Below are 25,440 nucleotides of genomic sequence, written 5' to 3' on the forward strand. Positions count from 1 at the left end.
GTATGAACTTATTTACAAATGGAAAAAATTTGAATCTCTCGAGTTTAATAATTTTCGAACTTTTTGGAGAAAAGATTGCTGTATGTGCCGATACAGGTGCTTCACACTCTATAGCAGGAGAAAAGTTATACCACTTTTTACGAAATCACGGAGTTGTTTTTGAGGACAAAAAGATTTCCTTGACTCTCGCTGATGGAAAACTTCACTCGATAGTTGCTCTGAAAACTGTCGTCAACCTGTGCATAGAAGGTAAAACAGTATCTACTGAACTTCTCGTTCTGCCCGATGCTAAAGGGAACAATACCCTATTAGGGAGAGATTTTCTCCATGCAGCTGGTATTGTGCTTGATGTTCAAAAAGGAACCTGGCACTTCAGTGAAGATCCACAAAAACAATATTTTTTCTACGTGAAGCCTGTTGAAAAGAAAGAAAATCCAAAAACTTTTGAATCGACAATCATACCTGAACCTACCACTAATGTCTACTTGAGAGATGATGAAGGGAAACATCTGACCCAGGAACAACGAGAAAAATTGAATTGCTTACTTCAAGAACATAAAACCTGCTTTGAACCAGGGGGAGAGCCTACTCCTTTCTTGAAGCACAGAATAGATACTGTAAATAATTTTCCTGTATCTGTTCCTCCATATCGTATGTCGCCGGCGAAAAAAGAAATTTTGAAAGAACAAATTGAGGAACTTTTAGAAAAGAACATTATTGAAGAATGTGAATCCTCTTATGCTGCTCCGGTAGTGCTTGTTGCTAAACCCAACGGGAAATACAGATTATGCGTTGATTACAGAGGCCTCAATGCTGTAACAAAACCGGACACTTATCCATTACCACGCATGGACGATCTTTTGAATGAAGCTACGCCAACATCATTCATGTCAACAATAGACTTACAATCTGGCTATCATCAAGTGCAAATGGATGAATCTGACATGGATAAAACTGCTTTTATTTGTCCATTTGGCATCTATCGTTTTAAGCGCATGCCTTTTGGTTTGAGAAATGCACCTGCCACCTTTCAAAGATTAATAGACAAATTCCGAAGTGGCCTTAAAGATGTTTTTGCACTCTCATACCTGGATGACATTTTCATCCTATCGGAAACATTTGAAAAACACATGAAAGACTTGAAAACTGTTTTTGAAAGACTTTCTTTATTTAAACTTCATGCAAATAGAGAAAAATGTCATTTTTCTTGTGATCGAGTAAAATACCTAGGCTTCTGGATTACGAGAGATGGAATTGAAGCTGATGCTGAGAAAATTACTGCCATCCAAAGGATTCCAGTTCCAACTAATGTGAAAGAACTCTTGTCTTTCTTGCAGACTTGCTCTTGGTTCAGAAGATATGTTCCAAACTTTGCAGATATAGCACGACCACTTAGCAATCTAACTAAGAAGAGAGTAGACTGGTCCTGGGGACCTGAACAACAAGAAGCTTTTGAAATTTTAAAAGAACGCTTAACAACAGCTCCTATTTTAAAGCAACCTGATGGATCTAAGCCTTTTATAATACGCACAGATGCAAGTAACTACGCCCTCGGTGCAGTCCTTCTCCAAGGAGATGGTCAAGAAGAGCATGTTATCGAGTATGCCAGTCGTCTGTTGATCCCAGCAGAGCGCAACTATTCAACTACTGAACGTGAAGCCTTGGCTGTAGTTTGGGCCTTAGAGAAGTTTCGAGGTTACATCGAACACCAAGAGATTATTATTGCTTCAGACCATCAACCACTTAAATGGCTTCTGAGCATTAAGACGCCATCTGGACGCTTAGCAAGATGGGCTTTAAAAATACAATCCTTCAATCTAAAAATTGTATATACTCCAGGAAAAGCTAATGTAGTTGCGGACCTGCTCTCTAGGTCGATATATCCATATGAAGATCCTAACTGTGAAATGCAAGCTGTATCTATCAATATGCCTACAAGAAAATCAAGCGATATTCGAAAAGAACAACTGGCAGACGCAGAAATAAAGAAAATCATTGACTGTCTTGAAAGTAATGAAAAAGACGAAAATTTTGCCAACTTTATCAGTCGAGGATACATAATGAATGAGGGTATCCTATACCGCTATTCACCTGAAACTGAGTCGGACGATGCTCAACTCGTAGTTCCTATTCATGAACGTCAAAGAGTGTTGCAGGAGTACCATGACTCTCCAACAGCTGGCCATTATGGTGTAGAACGCACTTTCAACAAGATCGCTTCCAGATACTATTTCTCTGGAATGAGACAATACATCTCTGATTACATCAAAACCTGTGCAGAATGTAATCGATACAAACCTACGAACCAGAAACCAGCTGGATTGCTTCGAACACCAATTTACGCTCAAAGGTTTGAGACTCTTGCAATCGACCTTTTTGGCCCACTTCCAGAAACTCCTACAGGGAAAAGATGGATCTTTCTAATTGAAGATACCAGTACAAAATGGGTGGAACTCTTTGCCTTACAGGAAGCCACAGCTGCAAATTGTGCTAAAACATTAATAGAAGAAGTTTACTTGCGTTACGGTTTACCCAGGAGGTTGATCAGCGATAACGGTACGCAATTTGTTAGTGCTGTTATGCAACAAACTTGCGATTTACTTGATATTAAGCAAGACCTGACACCTGTCTATCACCCTCGAGCAAATCCTTCTGAAAGGAAAAACAGAGATCTCAAGCCGAGACTAGCCATTCTTGTTGGTGACTCACATGATACGTGGGAAGAAAAACTATCCATGATACGTTTCGCCATGAACACAACAAAATGTGATACAGCAGGACACACCGCCGCCTATTTACAGTTTGGAAGGGAACTCCGAACCACAGATGACGTTAATCATGATGTTAAAGCTGTCATTGAAAATAGTAACTTTGTGCCTGAAATAACACCATACCTAAAAAGGTTTGCACGTCTAACAGCTCAGATCAAAGAACGAGTCGAATCCAAACAGGATCAACGGAAAGCAAATTTTGATCGTCGTCAACGACCACTGTACTTCCAACCTGGTGACAAAGTTTGGGTAAACATCCACCCAATTAGTAAAAATAAGAAAAGTAGAAAGTTTATGCCTAGAAGAGAAGGACCTTACGTAGTTCTTACTAACCGATCTCCAACAACTTATGACATTGCCGACCCGGCCAGTCCAGACCAAACTCTGGGAACTTATCACGTGTCATCTTTAAAACCTTATGTGGAGCCCGAAGTAAAAAGAGACACTGGAGGACCTGTCGCTCCTATAAAAAGAAGGGGACGTCCCAGGAAAGGAATCCTGGCTCCTCGTCGAGACGCCATCAGAGCCAGAGGGGGAGTCTGTGGAGAAACTGGAACTAGTAACGCCCCCTAGTGAGAAACTAGATAAAAACTCAGACACAGAGAGAGTGAGTGGTAGCGAACGAACGGTAGAATGCCTGCCATGCAGTGCTCCTTATGTTTTTCTTCTTCATATATGATTTATATGTTATGTTATGTTTGTGAATGTGTTGAGTGCTAACTATAATAATGTTGTTTAAAATAAAATAAAAGTTAGCTAGCCGTTGGTTTTAATTCCCCCCTAAGCACCACACGTCACACAACTATTAAAAGTATGTTATTTTGGGCTCTATTTAAGGACCTAATTTTAAATCACGAATCAGTCTTCCTTTTCAATAAAAGTTTTGTGTTTAGTCATTAAAGTGACAAATTGTTAAAAAACGCAACTCAAATGCTCTGTGTAAAAATATTATTCTAATCCTCTTAAGAAGACGTGAGACTGATTGACAGTTTATTATAAGATACCAAATATTTCACATCTGATATTTTTGAAATATTTAGGTGTCGTCGTGGGTAAAATAATTTTTGACTGTTTGTGGTTGGTCCAATGACTCTGGGAAGCAAATACATTTTTTTTCTGTTGCATCAGATTTTCAAACGAATGCTTGATATTTTCGCGTCACTGATTTAAAACCTATAATTGGTTTTATTCTACAAGTAAATACGTATGACATAGTAGGATGGAGGTGATAATAAATTTTAGTTTATGATCTGATACGTCAAGATCATATGTTTTTGTCTTAAGGGAGCGGACAGGTGTTTATGTGTGTGTATAAAATTTAGTAAATTAAGTGCTAGTAAACTAAAATTACCATACTTAAATATATTTGCAACTTTTCTAACAAAGCTAGTTTCATATTTGAAATCCTCGCACCTCAAATGCTAGTAAAATGAAACTAAGAATTTGTTCCCAAATGTAGTTTTTTTTTCTTCAATTTTTTTCCAGGTGTTTGTTTCTTTTGGTTCTACTAAAAAAATCTAAACCAACTTGAAAGTTTGAAGAATATATCTTACTAGTATATTCTAGATATGTTTAAATTATCAGAATAATAATTATGATAGGTTATTTTATTTTAGCTCTTTAAAATCACATAATTTGATTGTTCCATTAGTTACACATAGAAAAAAGCACATTCAAATTCTGAGTTTTTATTTAATATTTTTTCGCAACTGTTGTTATCATTCGTTTATAACATGATAATGAAATATCGTCAACTGGTTGATAATAGCATGTAGAATTTTTAATAATGTAAGTTCAAAACACACTAAAGTACTTAGAAAGAAAAGAATTATTTTTTGTTCTTTTCTTAATGGTCTTTTTCTATCCTCATAAATATTTTATCACCACTACATATAAATGATTTAAAAGTTCACATGCAACGTCACTTTCATCCATATCTATAGCGGTGAGGCTTTTAAAATGTTGTCAAAATTACCGAAGTTCTGAAAGATTTGATTCTTAAATGCCTACTACTCTATAAAATATTTTGCAAAAAGCATAGTAGTTGGACGGACTGTATAAGAATAATAATTTTGCTAATATTTGATTTGCGTGAGATCTAATGAGTGTTTTTTTGTCAACAACTAATCAATAAATAAATTATTTCTTGTACTGTTAATGTTTTTCACACAAATCTAATTTCCGTAAGGAACTCGCAAACAAACATTTAAATGTAAATGAGATTCAAATAAATTCGTGATTTTCATAATGATAATGTATTGTGTTTTGTTTTTCCTTTTCATTCAGGTTGTACAAGAATATGAACGAGCTGTAATATTTAGATTGGGTCGCTTGTCAAAAGGTGGCGCCAGGGGACCTGGTATGTTTCACATTTCAACCTAACTAATCTTTTATTTACCGAATTTCTCAGCTTAACTTTAAAGAAGTTAATACTTTAAAATTATGTGAAGATGAACAAATAACAATTTAGCAGGTTTCAGTGTTGTCCTGAGTTCAGAATTGGGTACTTGCACTTCAAGAAAAGCAAGAATGCCCACACATGTGACCTATGACGTCAGAGCCAACCGATCGCTTATAAGCAAAATGGCGCGTTAAAGTTGAGCTAAGTTTCTCCACAGAAGTCAGAATTTTAATTAAAGCGAAGTTGATTAAATACAGGGTCGTACCGCACATCGAATTTGTTGAAATATAACTCTTTCTCGTCTGATCTATTATTCATTCATGCGTGCTGTTGTGACCGTGATATTTTTTGTTTTGTGTACCTGGCAACTTTGATACATAATTAGTTTGTTAATGTTCTTCATGGCTTCGCTCCTGCCTGTCATTGTGTTAAATAAGAAATATATAGTGGAAGAATTTAAATCTTTGTGAAAGAATATAGAATGTGTCAGTTAAGAGAATTGATACTTGACGTGCATCGCTTTCTCAAAATAGAATGGAAAGAACATTTGCTACAAACAAATGCCACGTCTCAATCAGTTTCGAGACGCTCGCACTTCGTCACTTGCAAGTATCCCATTTCAAAGAAATGGAATTATATTTTTAAGTCGTTGTGAATCAACAATGGGGATCAGTAAAACACCAACGTAGTTAAAAAATTTAAGATAAGAGACATTCGATCTAACAGTTATTTACTGCATAGAATTAAAAGTGCTTGCATCTTTGAATTTGCTTAAAGATCGCCTGCGACTGGAGAAATTTTTTTATTGAGTAGCGAAACAGTATTATTGATATTGGAAACATTTTAGGTACAGTGCGCAAAATAAAAAACGACATCCATGAATAACTTTGGATCTAAGGATCGAAACTTTACGTTCTAGGACTCGTTCTTAATGGTTCGAGGGTGTGACCTCAAATATGCTAATCAATTAATGCAGACGATATTTTAAGTTACGAAATCAGACACAAAACGTACTTTTTTTGAATAAATATACCTTTTTTTTAACGGATAATTTTTTACCCCCAAAAATATGGTTCCAATAGTATGGTCAGGGGAACCGTCCAAAGTTTGGACCTCTTAAGGTTAATTTTACTTTTTGCGCTTTTTGCTGAATCTCGAGACCTTCTTTATCGAATTTCAAAAAAGTAGTATTTATTAAAATTATGTAAAAAATTGTATACCTGGCGATTCAAAAATTTTTCGACTATTTGTAAATAAAATAAAAAAATTAATAAATACTAGGAGGCTTCGCCCCCTGCTCGCTGGCGCTCGCCAACCCCCGGAACTGCTTTCGCAGCTCATTTCAGATTGCTTCGCAATCCGATGCTCGCTCATTGGATACGTTCTTAACGTCTAGCTTTTGTATACTTTTTTGAACACTGAAGTTCCGAAAACTTTTCACTGTAGAAAATTCTAAACCTGTGCATTTCAATATTAATTTGAAATTGCAAACAATTCACATATTTTTCTTAATCACACTATTCTTTCTAAATTTCAGTTGTTGAGAAAAGTAACTGTTGTAAGTTTTGTTTTAAAGTCTTTCTCACCAGAGGGCTAAAACCATGTGTTGTAAAACAATATGAAACAGTACTGAATGCCGGATGTAAAGCATCGGCTTCGATGAAGATAATTTTTTGAGAATTTTTTTGATAATTCGGTGAGAATTCACCCGATTAGACATATGATGCTCACTACGTGCTCTTGCGCGCCGAAGCCTATCAATTAAAAATGAAAACTGTTGCCAATGTGAGAAAAGAAATATCATCGGTTTTATTGATACATACGTATTAGCGTTTTATATAATCTAGATAGATTTATTAAAAGTTATTTTTGCTTAGAATTGTCTTTCTTTGGGTAAATGAATTTTATAATAGTGAGCAAAAAGTTATCGATTCGCTTTTGAATTTCTCGAAATATGTTGCAATACGCGAAAAGTAAAATTAACATTAAGGGATTCAAACTTTGGAACACTCTCCTGACCATCAAACTATTGGAATGATATTTTCCAGATTGCGGTTTGGGAGTCAGAAATCCGAATCCGTTGAAAAAAAGGCATGTTTATTCACATAAAGTACGTTTTTGTGTCTGATTTCGTAACTTAAAATATCGTCTGCATTAATTTATTAGCATATTTAAGGTATACCCTCACACCATTAAAATTGAGTCCTAGAACGTAAAGATTCGGAACGTGAAGAGGGTAGTCCGTTTATTTCTTGGCGCACTGTACATCACATCATCGTTTATAATTTTGCATCACCTTATGGGACAATTTATGATTCTACAAAGTTTTTTTTTCCCGCTATGTGTATTGATTTACAGTCACGAGAAAAGCTTCCTCAGGAAGCGTTACGTGAAAATGGCAAAAAAGAAATGGTAGTAAAACTATTTCTTTCCTAATTTGTTTCCAATTGGAGTAAAAAAAATAGCGCGTCTCTCTTTAATTTGTAATTGATAAATACTATGTACAGGATTGTATTTGTTTTCAACAATAGTTTGAACAGGTTGTAGTTAAGAAAATAAAAACCGCACGCAATGCTGTTTGTGCCTTGGAAAAAAGAAAGAAAAGCTTGTAATAAAATCACTTCCTAATTAACTTGTTTTCAGGCAAAATAAACCCTGGATTCCAAGAATTACCCAAAGCGGGAAAGAGGAGACAGTTTAAAAAACTGATATTCGAACTATTATGAGTCACTCGGAGCTTCTTTAATAAAAGTATAGAGACAATTTTTAAAAGTTTCTGTTCTAAACAAAGTTAATTCGAAATAAAAAATAGTAAATTTTATTGTTCATTTGGGGTAAAATTTACTTTTATTATACTTAAGTAGCGAAAATGCTTCTTTTCTTAGTTTGTCGGTTGCTCTTTTTAAAAGTAGGCTGGTGTATGTGCCTATTGTTCCCATAAATGTCCTTTTTTAAATAAAAATGTTGTCCTGACCATTTATTAAGGCTTTTATTATGAGACCTTTATTTTTTTCTCGAAATGCCCACCGATGAGTTAACCCTCGTCTTTCAGGTAGGGTAGATTTATTGGCCACTCTTTCAGAGGCACCCTATTAGGTGGGTCAGCGTAGTTCACACAGTGAGGACAGATAGCACAGAGAATGAAAGAACATCCATGCCTTGTCAGGAATTCGAACCCAGGAGTTTTCTGATATGAGGTCCGCTACACAGTCGGATCGGAGACCTTTTATTGTAAATTCGATAAATCTTAGACTTAAGTAGTAAAACCTTAACCCTTTCGCGCCGACTGTCACAAATACGTGACAGCAAAAAATCGTATCAATCAGGGTGAAAAGATAAAACTGGTAATCAAAGTATTTCTTTAGCAGTTTATTTGTGGGCGGAGTTATAATTTTGTGATTTATTTAATTCACCATTACTTTGTTCAAAATAAAACTATTTAGTTATACTTTGAATTAACATCGATTATATATATGATTAAACTAACAATAATTAAAGTAAAAGCAAAGTAAGTCTGTCAAATTAGTAACGACTACATTTAAGTTACCGTTTTTTATTTAATTGCAACTTGATTCTGATTTTGTACGAATGCTTTTCTGAATCACCCGTCCCCAAGGGGTTAAACAATCAATACAGTTTGTAAACCTTTTAAACTATAACAGACCTTATTGTTTTATTTTTGTATGATGAAGTTTATCGCTTGTAAATTCTTATACTTCTTTCAAAATTGCAGGTTTGTTTTTTATCTTACCTTGTACAGACAATTATTGCAAAGTAGATCTGAGGACTGTATCTTTCAATGTACCTCCTCAAGAAGTAAGAACTCTTTATTTTGTTGTTGCTAGCAAGTAAATTCTTTCCTTTTATTTAATTTTTTTAAATGTTTAAAGTGTGAGAACATTCCATTTTCTCTCTCAGCGGGTACTTTTCTCGGTTTCAGGCGAATTTTCTAGTTGTTTAATAGTTCTTTTTCGAAATCAATTGAACGGTGAGAATCAGAAAACGTGCTTACCCCGTTTTGTCCCGAATTTAGATATTGAAATGATACAAAAAGTGGTTTTATGGAAAAAGTGGTATAATATATTATCGAAATTAATTGGTTTTTCTACTGTTAGGGCATTCAAAAAGTACTTGCTTCTTATAATTCTAGATCTAATCAGAAATAGTTAAATCATTGTGGTATCTGGGAATGTTTTAACCCGTTTCGTCCCGAAGTTATAAATTGAAATGATACAAAAAGTGGTTTTATGGAAAAGGTGGTATAATATATTATCGAAATTAATTGTTTTTTCTACTGTTAGGGCACTCAAAAAGTCTTTGATAGATCAAAAAGTACTTGCTCCTTGTAATTCTAGATCTAGTGAGAAATAACTAAATCATTGTGGTATTTGAGAATCTTTTAATTCACTCAGATAAATGAAAATGCTGAAAAAAGTTTCCCACCACAATGAATGTGTTTGCAAAAAGGAACTGTCTTAAATATATGACGCTGGGCGTTAACCGGTTGATGTCAACATTTCAATCTTTAAGCTTGGCATACCTATCACGAGCGTTTATTTCAGCTATGGTACCCTCTTTTACACAGCACAAATATCACGAGCAGCACGAAAAAGGAAAAGCTGGTAGTAAAACCTCGGCTGCAGATGCCGAGATTGTGCTTGCGTCGTAAACTCTTAAAGTGTTATAAAGGGTTGTTTAAATTAAACAAAACACTAGTATATAATCAAAATTTAATTGACTTTTCCCTATATATTTCTTGGAAAACACTTTTTTTTTGAAAAGCGTATAGGTTGGCAAGTATGCACTTGTTTCGCTTCTATCAAATGTTTTGTAAAATGGTAAAGAAGCAAAGACTAAAGTTTGCTGAGTTTCGTTCATTTAGGCAAACATTTTAAAAACCTGACTGAGTGCTTAAACAAAGTGACATTTTACGAACATGATTGAAATATTTTCATGTAGTGGTAAAAGTAGCTATACCAAATTTATTAAATCGAGAATCTTGCTCTGATACGAGGCTCCCACGGGTGACTTCAAATGAAAAATGTGGCGATTAATAAATTTCACGAAATCGAAATTAGCACCCATTCCTAGCATATTTTTTTCAGTTTACTATTGAGAGTAAAATTTCAATAATCAAAACAGTATCGATTTAAATATAGGAACAATTGGAAACTTAAGTCATTGTGCTAGATACGATTGAATAAGTGAAGAGATTATAAATAAATAAAAAAAGAATTGAGTTTCTATCACTTTTTAAATTTTTTGTCGTCCGTAATATCCCTGACTGATTTGAAACATTTATTTAAAAATACAATTCATTTTTTTCACTAAGCGGAGCAAGACGTCTGCTCTGTCGTTATTAATGTAACACCTTAGTTACAACAAGAAGATTATTTTCTGAAGCTACGGATATTCCGTAGCAGATGAAGGACATGCATACCTGCCAACTCTTCCGGATTTTCCGGAAGATTTTATTTTCATATTTAAAGTGGTAGCATATTTATTCTATTTTTTCTTTTATAAACTTAATTTTTAAATGATTTTGATCAACACTATTCTTACAAAAACTAAGCACATATATTAATATGCGTTACTATCATGGTTGTCAACTTAAGTTTTCTAAAATACAACCAGACCTGCCAACTTTGAATCCCTTCCATTATCATTTTTCCCAGTGGTATTAAAATGGAATTAAAACTTCAATTTCAAGCAAACAAATACGTTGTATTTGAAAAAAATTAAGTTGACAACCATGGTAGTAACGCATATTAATGTATAAGCTTAATTTTTGTAAGAATAGTGGTGATCAAAATCATTTAAAAATTAAATTTATAAAAGAAAAAATAGTATATATTTACTACCACTTCAAATATGAAAATAAAATCTCCCGCAAAATCCGGGAGAGTTGGCAGGTATGTACAACGTATTTGTTTGCCTAAAATTGAAGTTTTAATTTCATTTTAATACCACTGGGAAAAATGATAATGGAAGGTATTAAAAGTTGGCAGGTACGGACATGTCATTTTTATTGCTGAACGTAAGCAGAAATGTAAGGCTTTTTTCTGCTTTTAATATAATGCTCTCTATCTCATTTTTTTCTTCTCAGTGCCTTATTACTGTTTCACAATGAAGCTTGCTATAAAGTTTTTTTCGTTTCTTATTATCTTTAATCAGTTTTCAATGTTCTTTTCTGATTTTTATATAGGTACTTAGTAAAGACTCTGTCACTGTATCGGTAGACGCTGTTGTTTATTATAGAATCAGTAACGCAACAATTGCTATATCCAATGTGGCCAACTATGATTCGTCAACACAACTGCTGGCGGCGACGACGCTCAGAACTGTCCTCGGCACAAAGAGCCTCTCTGAGATTTTATCCGAGAGGGAACACATTAGTCACGTGATGCAGGTAAGGCACATCATATTTTTTTATTTATTAAGAAAACAATTTCGTTTAGAATTAAAAGCTTGATTTCTGAGCATAAAATATCAGGGAACCCAGAGGTGAGTGTGCAGCAAAATCAAGCACAGAATCCCGAGTTTGCCAGTCTGCGCATATTAGTCGTGTTTTTTAGGTAAATGTGAAGACGTAGCCGTAAAAAACAAAAGTATTCAGTTAAAAATCGCTTCAATACTGAGCTGTAATGGCTTAGGGTATAGAGTGCTGACCTTCCAATGAGGTGAATCGGGTGCGAATTCCAGTGATGGCTGCTCGATACGAATTCCGCATCCGGCTTGCACCGACCACAGTGCTAGCGTAAAATATCCTCAGTGGTAGACGGATCATGGGTTAGAGTCCCCCTGCTGTCAGGCTATGTGGAAATGAGGGTTAATTCCATCAGAAAGTCCTCCTCTAAAGCAAATTTCTTCCATTACTTGATCGAGAAGTTCCCTTGTCTTCTGGATTGGTCCCAAATGACAAAGCTACAGAGTTGAACATTAGTAGTCTTGAAGCGAAAAAATGGGGTCAGCTCAGGGCCGGATTTAAGCTTGGTGGGGCCCTAAGCTACTGAAAATGATGGGGCCCTTATAAGTTAAATTCCATTTCCATACACCTAAAGTAAATTGTCATTATTTTTTATTGTTGAGTATTATTATATTATTAAACAATTTGATAATATTACTTTATTGTTAAATATATTAATTGTGACAAGACTATTATGTAGAACTTTTCTTTTATTGCACATATTTTTTGAACGAGGGAAAAAAATTACAAAAGAAACACATTTTAAGCACAGAGTAAAAATTTGGCGTGCTGGGCCACTATATATTTAGCAGTCTTTTTCTTAGATTCATTTTGAATATATTTTATTTGCAATTTTTAATGATTTTTTCGTGAATTTTTTTCTCAATTGTTTTTTCTTACAAAATCTATAAGATTTAGAAACAAGAAATTTTGAAAGTGCGTAGAAAATATGCAAAGAGTTAGAAAGAAAACAAGAAAATACAATTTGATTATTAGTTTTTCTTTTTTTTATATAACCACCGTTGAACAACCGACCCAATTTCGAGTTACGACTACTAATATTCAACTTCGTGGCCTTGTAATTTTGAAACCAATCCAGAAGACAAGGGAACTGCCAGATTAGTACCCATAGGTATTTATTTGTTATGAGAACTTGGAGGACTTTGTGACCCCGACAGATGTAACATGCACCAGTCACCATTTTATACATGAGTATTCTTCTGCCTGCTGGATTCGAACCCCCATTCTCACAAACACGAGTCCAACGCCCTATCAGCCAGGCTATCCCGGCCAAATTTATTAGTTTATTTCATAACCATCGTTGAACAGTCGACCCAATTTCGAGTTTACGATTACTAATATTCAACTCCGTAGCTTTGTCATTTTGAACCCAATCCAGCTGTCCCTGGAGCAGGTGAGGGCCGTTGTATTAATTCTGTTTGTAAAAATAAAAAGAGCTGATATTATCGTAAGCTGATATTATTTAATTGATGTTTATATTGAAAATATTTCTTCATTATTTTTGCTTTCTTTTTAATTATTTTAAGTACATTTGTTAAATTTTAGTGCAAGAAAAAAAATGTCATTATTTATGTAAATTTTTGGCTTATATTTTTAGGGATTTATTAAAGGGTTTATTAAATATCAGAGAGAATAAATGGCATACGAGTTTAAAGTATCAGCTCAGCTCTTGATGGTGTATAGTGGCTAGGATGTGAAAGAGCAACAGTCCCGGGCATCCAATCAAAACGAGCATTCAACATATCAATGGAACACACTAAAGCTTTATATCAATTAGCAATTAGCTTTAGATAATTGCAATTGTAGAATAATTATCTTATTATAGAATGAAATGTTTTAAAAGACAAATATCTTTTAATGTTTAACATTTAATCAACAAAAAAACCGAACCAATATTGAAATCTAACGAATTTATTAATTTTAATTACTGATAAAGAGGACAGAAAAAAAAATTAAAGCCTGATAGATTTCAGAATTTTAGAAACATCTTCTAGTTATACTATTCAATCAAATAGGTTTCGATGTCTTTCATCCCGGTCTCATAAGTGATTCAACATATTTCGATATCATTTTTGTTTTGTTCTTACTTAATATTAATTTGTTTGCGACAGTTAATTTGTATACCTCTTTTACTACATTTTTGAGGAGTTTAAAAATATAATATTGAGGATTTTAACTTTTTTGTATGCCTCTTTTATTACGTCATCATCACACCCACACGCAACTGTCTACTCTGAATAATGCTATATAGAATGAGATAGTAAAACAAACGTGTGTAGTTATTTAAATTCTTATTCAAAAGTATTAGTTAAATTTTTTTTTTTTTTTGAACTGACTATTTCTGTTCTTTTTTAGATATTCTAGATCTGTCCTGTTTAAAACTGCTGCATATCACATGAAAGCATTAAATATATCATTTGTACAATTTTAAAGTAAAATAAAGGTGAATTCTGATCTTTAGAAACAGATATTAAATAGTCTGATGATCGAATGATAGGCAAAAAAATACTTTTTTACCTTTTAAACTAAGAAATTGTTTATTTATAAATAATTTATTAATACTCAAATTGTTTGAAACATATGTTCCTTACTAATGACAACGAAGTTTTTTGTTTTATTCAGTCATTTATTTATATTTATTATGTCCGACAATGTAAAAAAGAAAAAAAATGCATTTTGGGCTTCTGCAGGTCCCAGCTCCGAATAAAACTTTAAAAAAAGAGGGAGGAGAGTAGGATCTGGGGGCCCTTATTGTCATCTCGGGGCCCCAAGCTACAGCTTATTTAGCTTATACGTAAATCCGGCCTTGGGTCACCTGTTCAACGACGGTATAAAATTATAAAAAACTCTTCATCTAGAGGATGGAGGATAAGAAATGTCGGCATTTTATAGAAAGTTTAGTCATTGTATAGAATGAATGACATTTTTAGACAAAATACAAAAATTGAGAATAGTTCTACATTTTGCCTCGCCACTGTATAAAATGGGCTATCCATAAAATGACAAATGCTCTTTAAGCAAAGTATGAAATATGAGAATAAGCATATCTCATTGCATCTGAGGTTTTGTCATTCTATAGAATGCCTGAGCAATACGTGGAATATCAATAATTTTGTAATTTTCCAGTATGTCATTCTGTTGAATGCCTAGGCAATGTATAGATCACTGTTGTAGTTAAAGAAGAAAACATGAACAGTAATGTTTTGTGTGCAGTTAGTAGTTTTGTAATTAGATGTCTGTGAGTTGACATTTGAACAGTCGTCATGCAACAATCGTGGTCAAATGATGTTAAAGGAACTAGTAAAATACAAAACTATAAAAAATCTCCCATTTAAATTTGTTTTATTGGAAAAATTCAAATCTTTTTTTGACTTTTCACCAAAAAATTAAAATTTTTCGATTTTTAAATATTTGTTGAATAAACAAACATCAATCTTAAGAAGTAAACCTATCGTTCTTCTTGGATCCTGCTAAATACTATTTCCGAACTGGTTACATTTTAGACCAAAAATTTGATTTGTTTTATCGCTGATAAAATTTAGCTGAAGAAAAAACTATTTAGGAATAATTCATATTAAAAAATAGGTGTTTTTGAGGTTGACAGATGTAAAGAAATACTCCTGAGGTAGAAAATGAGGTTGTGTTTTGCACCAAAGATAACCTTATTAATAAAGCCCAATTTCATCCTCATTTACACCTCACCAAATCAACCTCATATGTGACTAAGAAATAATTTAAGTTTAGATCGGGTGAAATTATTCACACCTTAATTATACACATTTGCTTGAAGTGTAGAAAAAGTAATCCATCCACCTCAAAAACAACCTCTCTAAGCTGGTTTCTCTAAAGTAGATTTCCAACATCCTCAAGTTTGATGAGTACAACTTCATACACTTTGATTATCCACCTTGGGAGGTTGATCTTTTAAGGTTGTTTTTTTTTTAAAAATCAACTTCGAATAAACCTCAAATCTTGACATTTCAAAACAACCTCATATAAACCTCAAAAATAATTTGAATTTTTGGAAGGGAATCCCTGTTTTCTTTTGATGCAATTTTAGAATCGCCTCCGGAAAGGGGACATGTGATCAAATGGGATTAATAAGCTATTAAAAAGAACTAAGAATGCAAAGAATTAAAAGGAAACTTTCTGATTTCTGGAATTTTTTAGTTAAAATATCAAATGAAAGCGGCAGACGAAGTGAATATTAGCAACTAAAATACTTTCTATGCAGTAAAAGTTTCTTTTGAAGAAAAAAATAATTTCAACACAAAATTGAAAGAGCAGATGCCCGGGAAATAGCCTTTTATCACGTGAGTGGTCATCGATTTCTGGACATAAATACCTTTACATGTCACCCGACATTGAGACATGATCTCGTCGAAATTACAGTTCCATTAATTGTTGCAAAAGCCCTTTTATTACCTGCCCTGTAAGTTATAAATGAAGTTCTTGAATTATCTGTCTGTGTCATGGCGCCGACGTAAGTTATCGTTTAGCTGTGCGATGAAGTCATTATTTTCTCTGACATCTTATCAAAGTTATCTGATTTCTTCATAAAGTGCTAGGTTATCACAAATAAATGATTGAATTTTAAATGTTACGTCGGCGAGCTTTTTAATCGGGAAACAGTTTAAAATGCGTTTTTATAAATACGGACACGGAATTTAATATTCAATTCTTTTTTTCAAATTTTTCTTATGAAAATATTTTTTGTTGTTGTTATTATTTTTAAAATATTAAACTAGTGGATCTAAATACAATATAACTGCGATATCATCCATTATCTTTATCGCTTATAATTTTATTTTAAAATTATTCTGTTTTGAAAAGATATTATAAAAGTAAACTGATTTCTTCATAAATTACTGGGTTATCACAAATAAATGACTGCAATACTTAATACTTGACTCTCCCAATTCCAGGAGTTCCCTTGTCTTCTGAATTTTGTTCGAAATTGCAAGGCTACGGTGTTGAACATTGTAGTTGTAATCCCAAAATTGGATCGGCAGTTCAACAACGGTTATAAAACTCTATAATAATAAACTTGTTTCTGTCGAACATTTTACATTAAAATATAATAATAATAATAAATAAAATTGGTTAATAATGATCGGAAAAAGTTTAAATGTAAATGTTTTGCATTTGTTAAACTACATCAGCTAGCAATATAAAAATCCTAAATTTTTAAACGAATTTGCCCAATAATTCTCGAAAAATTTGAATATTTAGCCTTTTTTTATAGAAATGATAATTTTTAAAAATTGTTATTTCTCAGAAATGTTTCAACAAATTTGAATTTATTTTGACTTTAAAATACATTGAGTTTGAAATGCAGTCTTAGATGTTTTGGCAGAAAATGTAATAAGATACTTCTTAAGAGCATGGAGGAATAACGTGAACTGCAACTAACTTAGAATTCTATTCAATTAGTTGCAAGTTTTGTTTTAACTTCTTAAAAAATATCTTTTTGTACTTTATGCTACAAAATCTAGTCCTGCATTTTTTAGTTTTATGTCATGCGAACTAAATATTCATTATTTTGAGATATGCTTTTATATTTATACATCTTTTATATTTATAAAAAATTTCATAATCATCAGAATACATCATAAATGTCCCAAACTGGCATCTTCGGCTGGAAATAAATATTTTTAAGGTGATTAAAGAAAACATATTTATGTTAATTCACTAATTCACCGGTAATTTATATAATGATTCTAAATCACGCGATTTCATGACACAATGATTCTCAAAAATAACGAAATACAGCTCAAGGATTTTCGAATCGTCAAAAGTGGTAATTTTATTTCTAAAAGTGTTATTGGTAATACACAGAAATTTAAATGTACCCTAAATTTTTACTGTGAATTAAATTGAATCTTAATGGCTGTTGGTGCTTGAAGTTTAGATTTGTATTTCGCTCCCCGTATCTTTTGAGAACTACTTAATGAGTTTTGCAATTTGAATTCCACTTTTCTGAATATTTGCCTTTTATAATAACTAGAGCCCGGATTTTGATGACCTAAAAAATCTCAACTAATGCCCTTAAAAAGTGCAAAAAATGCCCTTAAAAAGGGCCAAAAATGCCCTTAAAAATGCAAAAATTGCGCAAAAATGCCTTAAATAAAGTAAAAATATTGAATCAAAAAAATATTTTGGTCTTTAAAATTATTATGAGTCATTTAAAAAATATAAAGCAATGCCATACTTGTTCTACGTTCATTAAAGTTTGAAAAATATGCTTTATATCCTAAAATAACAAAAAAAGGAAAATATATTGACACCAAAATATTTTTATTTTGTATAGAAACTTTAATGGATATAACAACTTCCATCTCATAATATTACTAAATATCAGAATTACATTGGATTATTAAATGTTTTTTGATAATTTGAAATGTAAACGAGCGTCTCTTGTCTGAAAGTAAATTTTCATTCCTGCAGAAGCTTCTTTCAACGTCTACTGATGTTATAGGTGCGTACTTGAAAAAGACGGTCTTACTTACTGACAATTCTTCTTCAATTTGAAAAGATTTTGCTTCACCTGTTAATATTCTATAGATTTTCTTCATTGTTTAGAAGTCAGTGTAATAATGAAAATTGATAAAAAATAGTAAAAATTGGAAAAAATTAACAAAAAACTTTAAAAAATGCATTGAAATGCAAAATACGCCCCAAAATTTAAGGAAAAATGCCCTATAAATCTAAAAAAATGCTCTAAAAGACAAAAAATGTCCAAAAATGCAAAAAATGCAAAAAAATGCAAATGTCATCAAAATCCGGGCCTTAATAATAACATTTCATAATGAACCCGATGTTATATCATGCTTTAAAAGCAATATTTGAAGAGAAAAAACTGTCTTGTTTTCAGGCCAGTTTAGATGAAGCTACAGCTCCCTGGGGTGTAAAGGTTGAACGTGTTGAAATGTAAGTACACATATTTTCATAAATATGTTATTCAGTATGTGACTCTATTGTATATTAAGGGAAGATTGCGGTGAATAAGCAACTAAATTTCACCGATTTATATTTATGTATAGTGTGCAAAACAGCATTAGATCAAATTTTATTCAGAAACATCCCAATAGCTTTCGATATAATGATTAAATTTTTCCTGTTGTAAGTCTCAACTTGGTACGTGACTGTCTCATCACCCTAAATATGCTAATTAATGAATGGAGACGATATTTTAAGTTTGGAACAACTTTCTTTTTCAATGAATATATTTTGTTGCTACTTAAAATATGGAAAGAAAATCTGTTGACAAAAATAGGCTTCAATATAATTTAGTCAACTTTAATTTCTTCCAAAAATAATTTTCCGAAAAAGGTAGAAAAATGTAAAGCTAACTATAGACAGATGCCTTTTATATATTTTGCATTACCTTCAAAAACGACTGATTGTTCAATATATTTTCATGTAGTGGTAGATAATTGAATTTATAAATGTACGAATAAAATAAAAAGCATTTACTTAAAATATAAAACTAATATCTAATGGAAAATCCAAAAGTATTGGCAGTTGTACCATCTTGTTCCTTGTAAACGGGAAAAATATTTTAGTGGTTGTAAAGTTTTTGTTTTTATATTTGTTTCTTGATTTTGTACATTTGATTAGAGCAATTTTTGTTATCGCTATATATAAATGATTAATACATATATACAAAATACCTTTTACAGAGACAACTGTTTCTCCGGATGCGGCAAAACATTTAAAAAATAAACTAAAATTTTAAGGTTTTAAGTTTATTTTGACATAATTTTTTTACAAAAAATTCACAAAAGCAGGACCCTGGTTGAAAGAATGTGCCTTAACGTTTATTTTATATTCAGAAATTACGAGTAATTTTTTCACAAAAACAGGACCTTTCACAAAATGTCCGGACTGACCCCTGGTACATTTTCAGAATTAACCAAATATCTGCATTACTTAATGTCTTATTTCCTTGAACTTTATAAGATCTTTTTTCCAAAAGATCTTATAAAGCAGTTGGCAGCTATGCAGATGTTGCCAATGAAGATCGGGAGAAATAATCGTCCTAGTTATTTTATTTATCAATTTTTATGCTTTTCTTGGTTTTAATATGTTTTAATATTGTTTGAACTTGGAAGTAGATCTTGAAAAAAAAGCAAATAAAATAAAAAAACAGTTTTTCGTTGCAGAGTTCTTATTTTTTCCCCCTTTATGTTTACAGCAAAGATGTTCGATTACCTCAACAAATGCAACGAGCTATGGCTGCTGAAGCCGAGGCATCAAGAGAAGCAAGGGCTAAAGTAAAGTTTTATTTCTTTTTTTTTTGGTGTTAACTCTCAACAAAGAAATCGATTATTTTTTTGTTTCGAAATTTCATTAATTGGTCACCGATCTCTATATCGCCAGTTCTGTCGATAATTTTTATTTGTATCTCCGATGGGTAACCTACGAGATACTGACGTCATAAACACGTCAAGTATATAAATTATTCCTGCATATTGTCTCCGAAATTGTTTTTAATTTAAAGCATTATTAAGTGACTTTTTCGTTGCTATGTTATCACAACTATCAACAATAAGCGTTTAATATTTTAAATTTTTGAAGTTCTAATATTGATATCAAATCTAGTATTCGAATGTCTTAATATTTGTGAGCAATCGTTTCAAAATAAATACTGTAATTTTCATAATTGTTATGTAGGCCTTTATTATCTGTTTATTCTATATTTTAACTTTTTTTATTTACTTGAAATTTTGCTTTGTTAGACCGAACGTTACACGACACACCTTAAAGTCCTTATGTTAGAATTAAATTCAGTATTTGTGTTGTTTAATTGTGAAAAATAAATAATAATTATTGAAATGAATAATAATAATTATTTAAGTATTAAGCAATTTTTCATTTATCTAATTTTTTTAGTTTTTATTTTAAAATTTTAACACTTCACTTTGTTAGATTAGAATTTCGTCGGGAATCTTTGAAATAAATAATAATTATTATTTAAGTATTAAGCACCAATTATTTATTTCTTTTTATATTTTTATTTTAAAATTTTAGCGCTCCGCTTTATTTGATTAGAACGTCGGGGAATCTTTTATTTTGGGTGCAGCTTAAAGTTTAAATATTAGATTTAAATTTATTGTTTGAATGTCAAATTTTGTGTAAATGCCTCGTAGCTACGAATTTTTAAAGATTACATAAATGAAATCCCAATCGCTTTGCTAGATCTCGTCGGGATATTTTTTCATTTTGGATAGCGCTTAATTTCTGCGTTTGAAACATAATATATAGATCAAAAAAGTGCTTTTTAAAAAAAGGGACCTAACTCAAAATTCATGCTTAAGAACATGGAAATTGCTTAAAAGCAGGTAGCTCAAAATTCTCGTTAATTAAAAGTAAGACAGCACAAAGTATATGAAGCTCAAAATGGTAGTTCATAAAATTAGACTGAGCGTTCGGAGAAATGCGCATTAATCTCAAAATGCGCAATAATAAGTATCCCAAAATGCGCATTAATAAAACGAAACATAACAGAAAAAAGTGCGTTTTATATGTTACATGATAAATACACATTTTATAAACTTACTCTTTAACAAGGCAGACCGAAAGTAACAAGTTAATTTTAAAGTTTTAATTTTGTAATGGCTTTGTTCAATTTCCTAAATAGTTGTGTCAATTCTCTTTAACTCACATTTTGAGAGCCGCGATGGCTTCGGAGATAGAGCATTCCAATGAAGTGAACCGGGGTTCGAACCCGGCGATGGCTGGTTGATACGAATTCCGCATTCCAGCTACTTTGTGGTCTTCCTCTCCATGTAACGCAAATGCGGGTTAGTTCCATCAAAAAGTCCTCCACGAAGGCAAAATTTCTCCCTATGCTTGATCCAGGAGTTGTCTTCTGGATTGAGTTCAAAATTACAAGGATACGGAGTTGAACATTAGTAGCCCAAAAATTGTGTCTGCTGTTCAACTACGTTTATAAAAAAAATCTCACATTTTGAGCTATGCCCATTTTTCCAAATACGCATATCAAACTATGTCCGTTTTATTAAGAACGTCTTTTAATCTATGTATATTTTTTCAAACGTCTCTAATCAAACTATGCCCAATCTTCTTAGGCATTTTGAGTTCAGACCGTTTTTTCAAATGTATTTATCAAGCTATGTCATTTTCTTATACATGCACTTTGAGCTATGTCTATAGTTTTTCAAACGTGTAGTTCAAGACATGTTTACCTTCTTAAACGCGCATTTTATATTACATCGTTCTTTTCAAATACGATTTTCCATTTTCTTAAAGCGCAATTTAAGCTATGATGTGATTCCACGATCTTTTATTCACATGCAATCCTTTGAAATACATTTTCCGTAACTACATATTTACTTGTATCATAAAATCCTATAAAACATGCCATTTTTCTGTTTCGAATTTATCTTTTGTTCTTCAAAATATTATAGTTTTATTAGAAAAAATTTACTTCGGATAACTGAACAATTTGCACTTGTCAGTAGTTTGGTAAAATAAATAATGTATAATTACATATTCAACTACTAACTATAATCTAAAATATTGATTATAATCTAATCTAAAATATCGATTATAATCTAATCTAAAATATCGATTATAATCTAATCTAAAATATCGATTATATTTCGGAACGGCGACGAATAATAATATCTTATAGATATATATGGAAGATAAATATATATTTATTAAACCTGTCATTGCCTGGCATTATGACGATGATTTTCCTTCTACTAGATTTATTCTGACTGAACATTTTTATTCGTTACCATGGTAACATGGCTTGTTGAAAACATCTGCCGCAAAAAAATATTTTTCCTTTTATAAAAATATCGTGTTCCAACTATAATGAAAAAGTTCTATACTATTAATAGCTTGACTTATTCCCTTTCCTGTGATTTCTATTTTATTTGGGAAAATCTATTTATCAGGTACGCTTTTAAAAAAAAAAAAAACAGAAATGCTTATTTCTTATGGAAATCTATGAAATTTATTTGCTTTTCTGTTATAAATACTTTTATAAATAAATTTATAAAAATAAAATAATTTTTCATTCGTTTCACTTAATAATATTTAAAATAAAGTATGGTATTAATTTCACTGTATAATGCGTGAATTATAGAAAATATTAAATAATTTTTTTATTTAATTTAGGAATTCCATATTTCTCGTACGCTTAGTTTAAAACCATATTGCTTATTTTTTAATGGAAATATTATATGGTTTTTATTTTCATATTTTTTATAATTATTTTTATAAATAAATTTATAAAAAATAAAAATGTTTTTTTTTTAGTTTCCTTTCATTACACATAAAATATATAAAGTACGAAATAAATTTCACTCTTAATTGTATGTGACACCCACCATTGTACCTGTCACTTTGCTTCCCTTTGCGCATGCACTGGATCTTAGTTTAAATGACGCTCTGCTAAATCTTGTTAAGTTTGCTTACACTGTAAGTTGTTTTTCTGGCATAGCTTACCAAACCGAGCAGTTCTTCGCGTTCATTTCGTATTCGAAGACCTGGACTTCTCCTTTGACTTAACTATATATCATAATTAACCCTTTCGCTCTGACTGTCACAAATACGAGACAGCATTAAACAGTATCAACCAGGGTAAAAAGATAAAACTGGTAATCAAAGTAATTCTTTAACAGTTTATTTGTGGGCGAGGTTATAATTGTTTGATTTATTTAATTCACCACTACTTAGTTCAAAATAAAATTATTTATTTATACTTTGAACTAACATTGATTACCGTTTTATATTTTTTTTACATCCTGATTCTGATTTTGTACGAATGCTTTTTATGAATCAGCCGTCCCCAAGGGGTTAAGATTGCTGTTGATTTGGACATTTTTTAAAAATATTTGAATAAACCTTTATTTAAAGAATCATCTGTTTATGTTTTTAATGAATATGTTTATCATCAGGTGATTGCTGCCGAAGGTGAGCAAAAAGCTTCGAGAGCCCTCAAGGAAGCAGCCGATGTCATCTCAGACTCTCCCGGTGCCCTGCAACTCCGATACCTGCAGACACTGACATCTATCGCTGCAGAAAAGAATTCTACAGTTGTGTTCCCACTGCCCATGGAACTTCTCAGAGGAATGGGATTGAAATGAAATGAATTAAAGACGTTTACATAGATAAGAAGAAAGAACATTTCTTATGGGACATTTTGTACATTTTGCTTCATATTACGCTACAATTTTTTTTTAAATAGAAATTATTACCAATTTTAATAAACTATTTTTGCGTGAATCAGATGACAATTTATAATATGTTTGTAACGAGAAAATAATGTCTCTTAAAAAAAATTTTTTTTAGACAAATATTTTTTTCTTTTCTAAACTATCGTTTGTAATTAGAAATTTGCATAAATTGATTTGCCATATAAATTCAATAAACATAATTTGAAATTACTATAATTGTGAACACAGAAATGATCGGTAAGACTATTTATAAAAAAAAAAATTAAAGAATTACAATTAAATAGAATGAGTAAACGAAATTGAAATAGGAAAACAAAATGAAATAGAACAAAAGGAAAATGAATGCAATTTAGTGCAAACTCTGTGAAAAATTGTTTTACAAAACAAATTAAATATCGCGATATGGACTGATATATGATATACCATGGCGTAAGGCGATATACCATGGCCATATGGCGATATACCATGGTTATATCGCCTTATGAACTGATATTAATCTATAGTAAAATTTTTCTATTTTATCCACAGTAAAATTGTTTTGCATCATCAGAAAAGACGTAGCCTATATTTAGGTAACGCGCTGTTTGACTTGATTATCTACGAAATCATCAGTAGGTAACAGTGAAGAAATTTACAAATGAATGCCTCATCATACTGATTCCCATTATTTTGTTAATCAAGTTATCTTTAATATTTGTTAAGTTTGTTTTTAAATGAGATGCATCATTATTTTTAATGCCCACCTGAAATTGTATAATTTCTATCATAGTTTGTTTCACTAATTAATGTTGCATTGATTAGAGTATGAAAGATATGTATAGATTTAAGTTAGAATAATCAAACATGACTATACAAGGAATGATATAGAAAGAGATGGTTTTGGAATATAAGTATTTACTATTTTATATGCTGCCTTTATATATATGTCAAAAGATGTGTTATATTCTTTAAAGAAATAAATCTGCTTTGAACAAATGTGCTAATTTATTACTAACCCTAAATTGGTTAATTATATAAACATACCTGCCAACTCTTCCGGATTTTCCCGAAGATTTTATTTTCATATTTAAAGTGGTAGTAAATATATACTATTTTTTCTTTTATAAATTTAATTTTTAAATGATTTTGATCACCACTATTCTTACAAAAATTAAGCTTATATATTAATATGCGTTACTATCATGGTTGTCAACTAACTTTTTTTCAAATACAACGTAATTGTTTGCTTAAAATTGAAGTTTTAATTCCATTTTAATACCACGGGGAAAAATGATAATGGAAGGAATTAAAAGTTGGCACGTCCGATATAAACAATGGATAGAATATACTTTGTGCTATGTAGACTAATGCACAAGTTGTCCATTTATGTACTTTTGTAGTCTATTCTAGTTTGTAAGTAACACTTGATCGGTGGTTGGACTACAAATTGTAAAACTACTGTAGTCGCTGCTTTTTTTACGTAGTTTGTACTGTAGTGTGCTACTTTTTTTTAAAAAAAAAAGTATTGTAGTGATTCTGCTATGCAAAAAAAGAGCAGTTTGTAACGATTCCCGGTAACCACTTTTA

The 25,440-nt window shown here is 31.6% G+C and overlaps 1 protein-coding gene across 2 annotated transcripts in view; it reads left to right on the forward strand.

The window, feature by feature from the left end:
* The window catches only part of LOC107444750 (band 7 protein AGAP004871), an 81,127-nt gene extending 56,278 nt beyond the window's left edge, over window positions 1-24,849 (forward strand). For both annotated transcript variants that reach the window (XM_087160557.1, XM_087160556.1), the window contains exons 3-8: window positions 5,058-5,130; window positions 8,906-8,988; window positions 11,378-11,581; window positions 18,534-18,589; window positions 19,857-19,935; window positions 23,596-24,849. In XM_087160557.1, the coding sequence (XP_087016683.1) occupies window positions 5,058-5,130; window positions 8,906-8,988; window positions 11,378-11,581; window positions 18,534-18,589; window positions 19,857-19,935; window positions 23,596-23,784 (684 nt within the window). In that variant the 3' untranslated portion in view covers window positions 23,785-24,849. The remainder of the gene's footprint in view (window positions 1-5,057; window positions 5,131-8,905; window positions 8,989-11,377; window positions 11,582-18,533; window positions 18,590-19,856; window positions 19,936-23,595) is intronic.
* Window positions 24,850-25,440: the final 591 nt, after the last annotated feature.

The sequence above is a fragment of the Parasteatoda tepidariorum genome, chromosome 4 (genome assembly GCF_982258835.1).
Source record: "Parasteatoda tepidariorum strain Cologne lab strain chromosome 4, Ptep-v5.0, whole genome shotgun sequence".
In the NCBI taxonomy this organism is placed as follows: domain Eukaryota; kingdom Metazoa; phylum Arthropoda; class Arachnida; order Araneae; family Theridiidae; genus Parasteatoda; species Parasteatoda tepidariorum.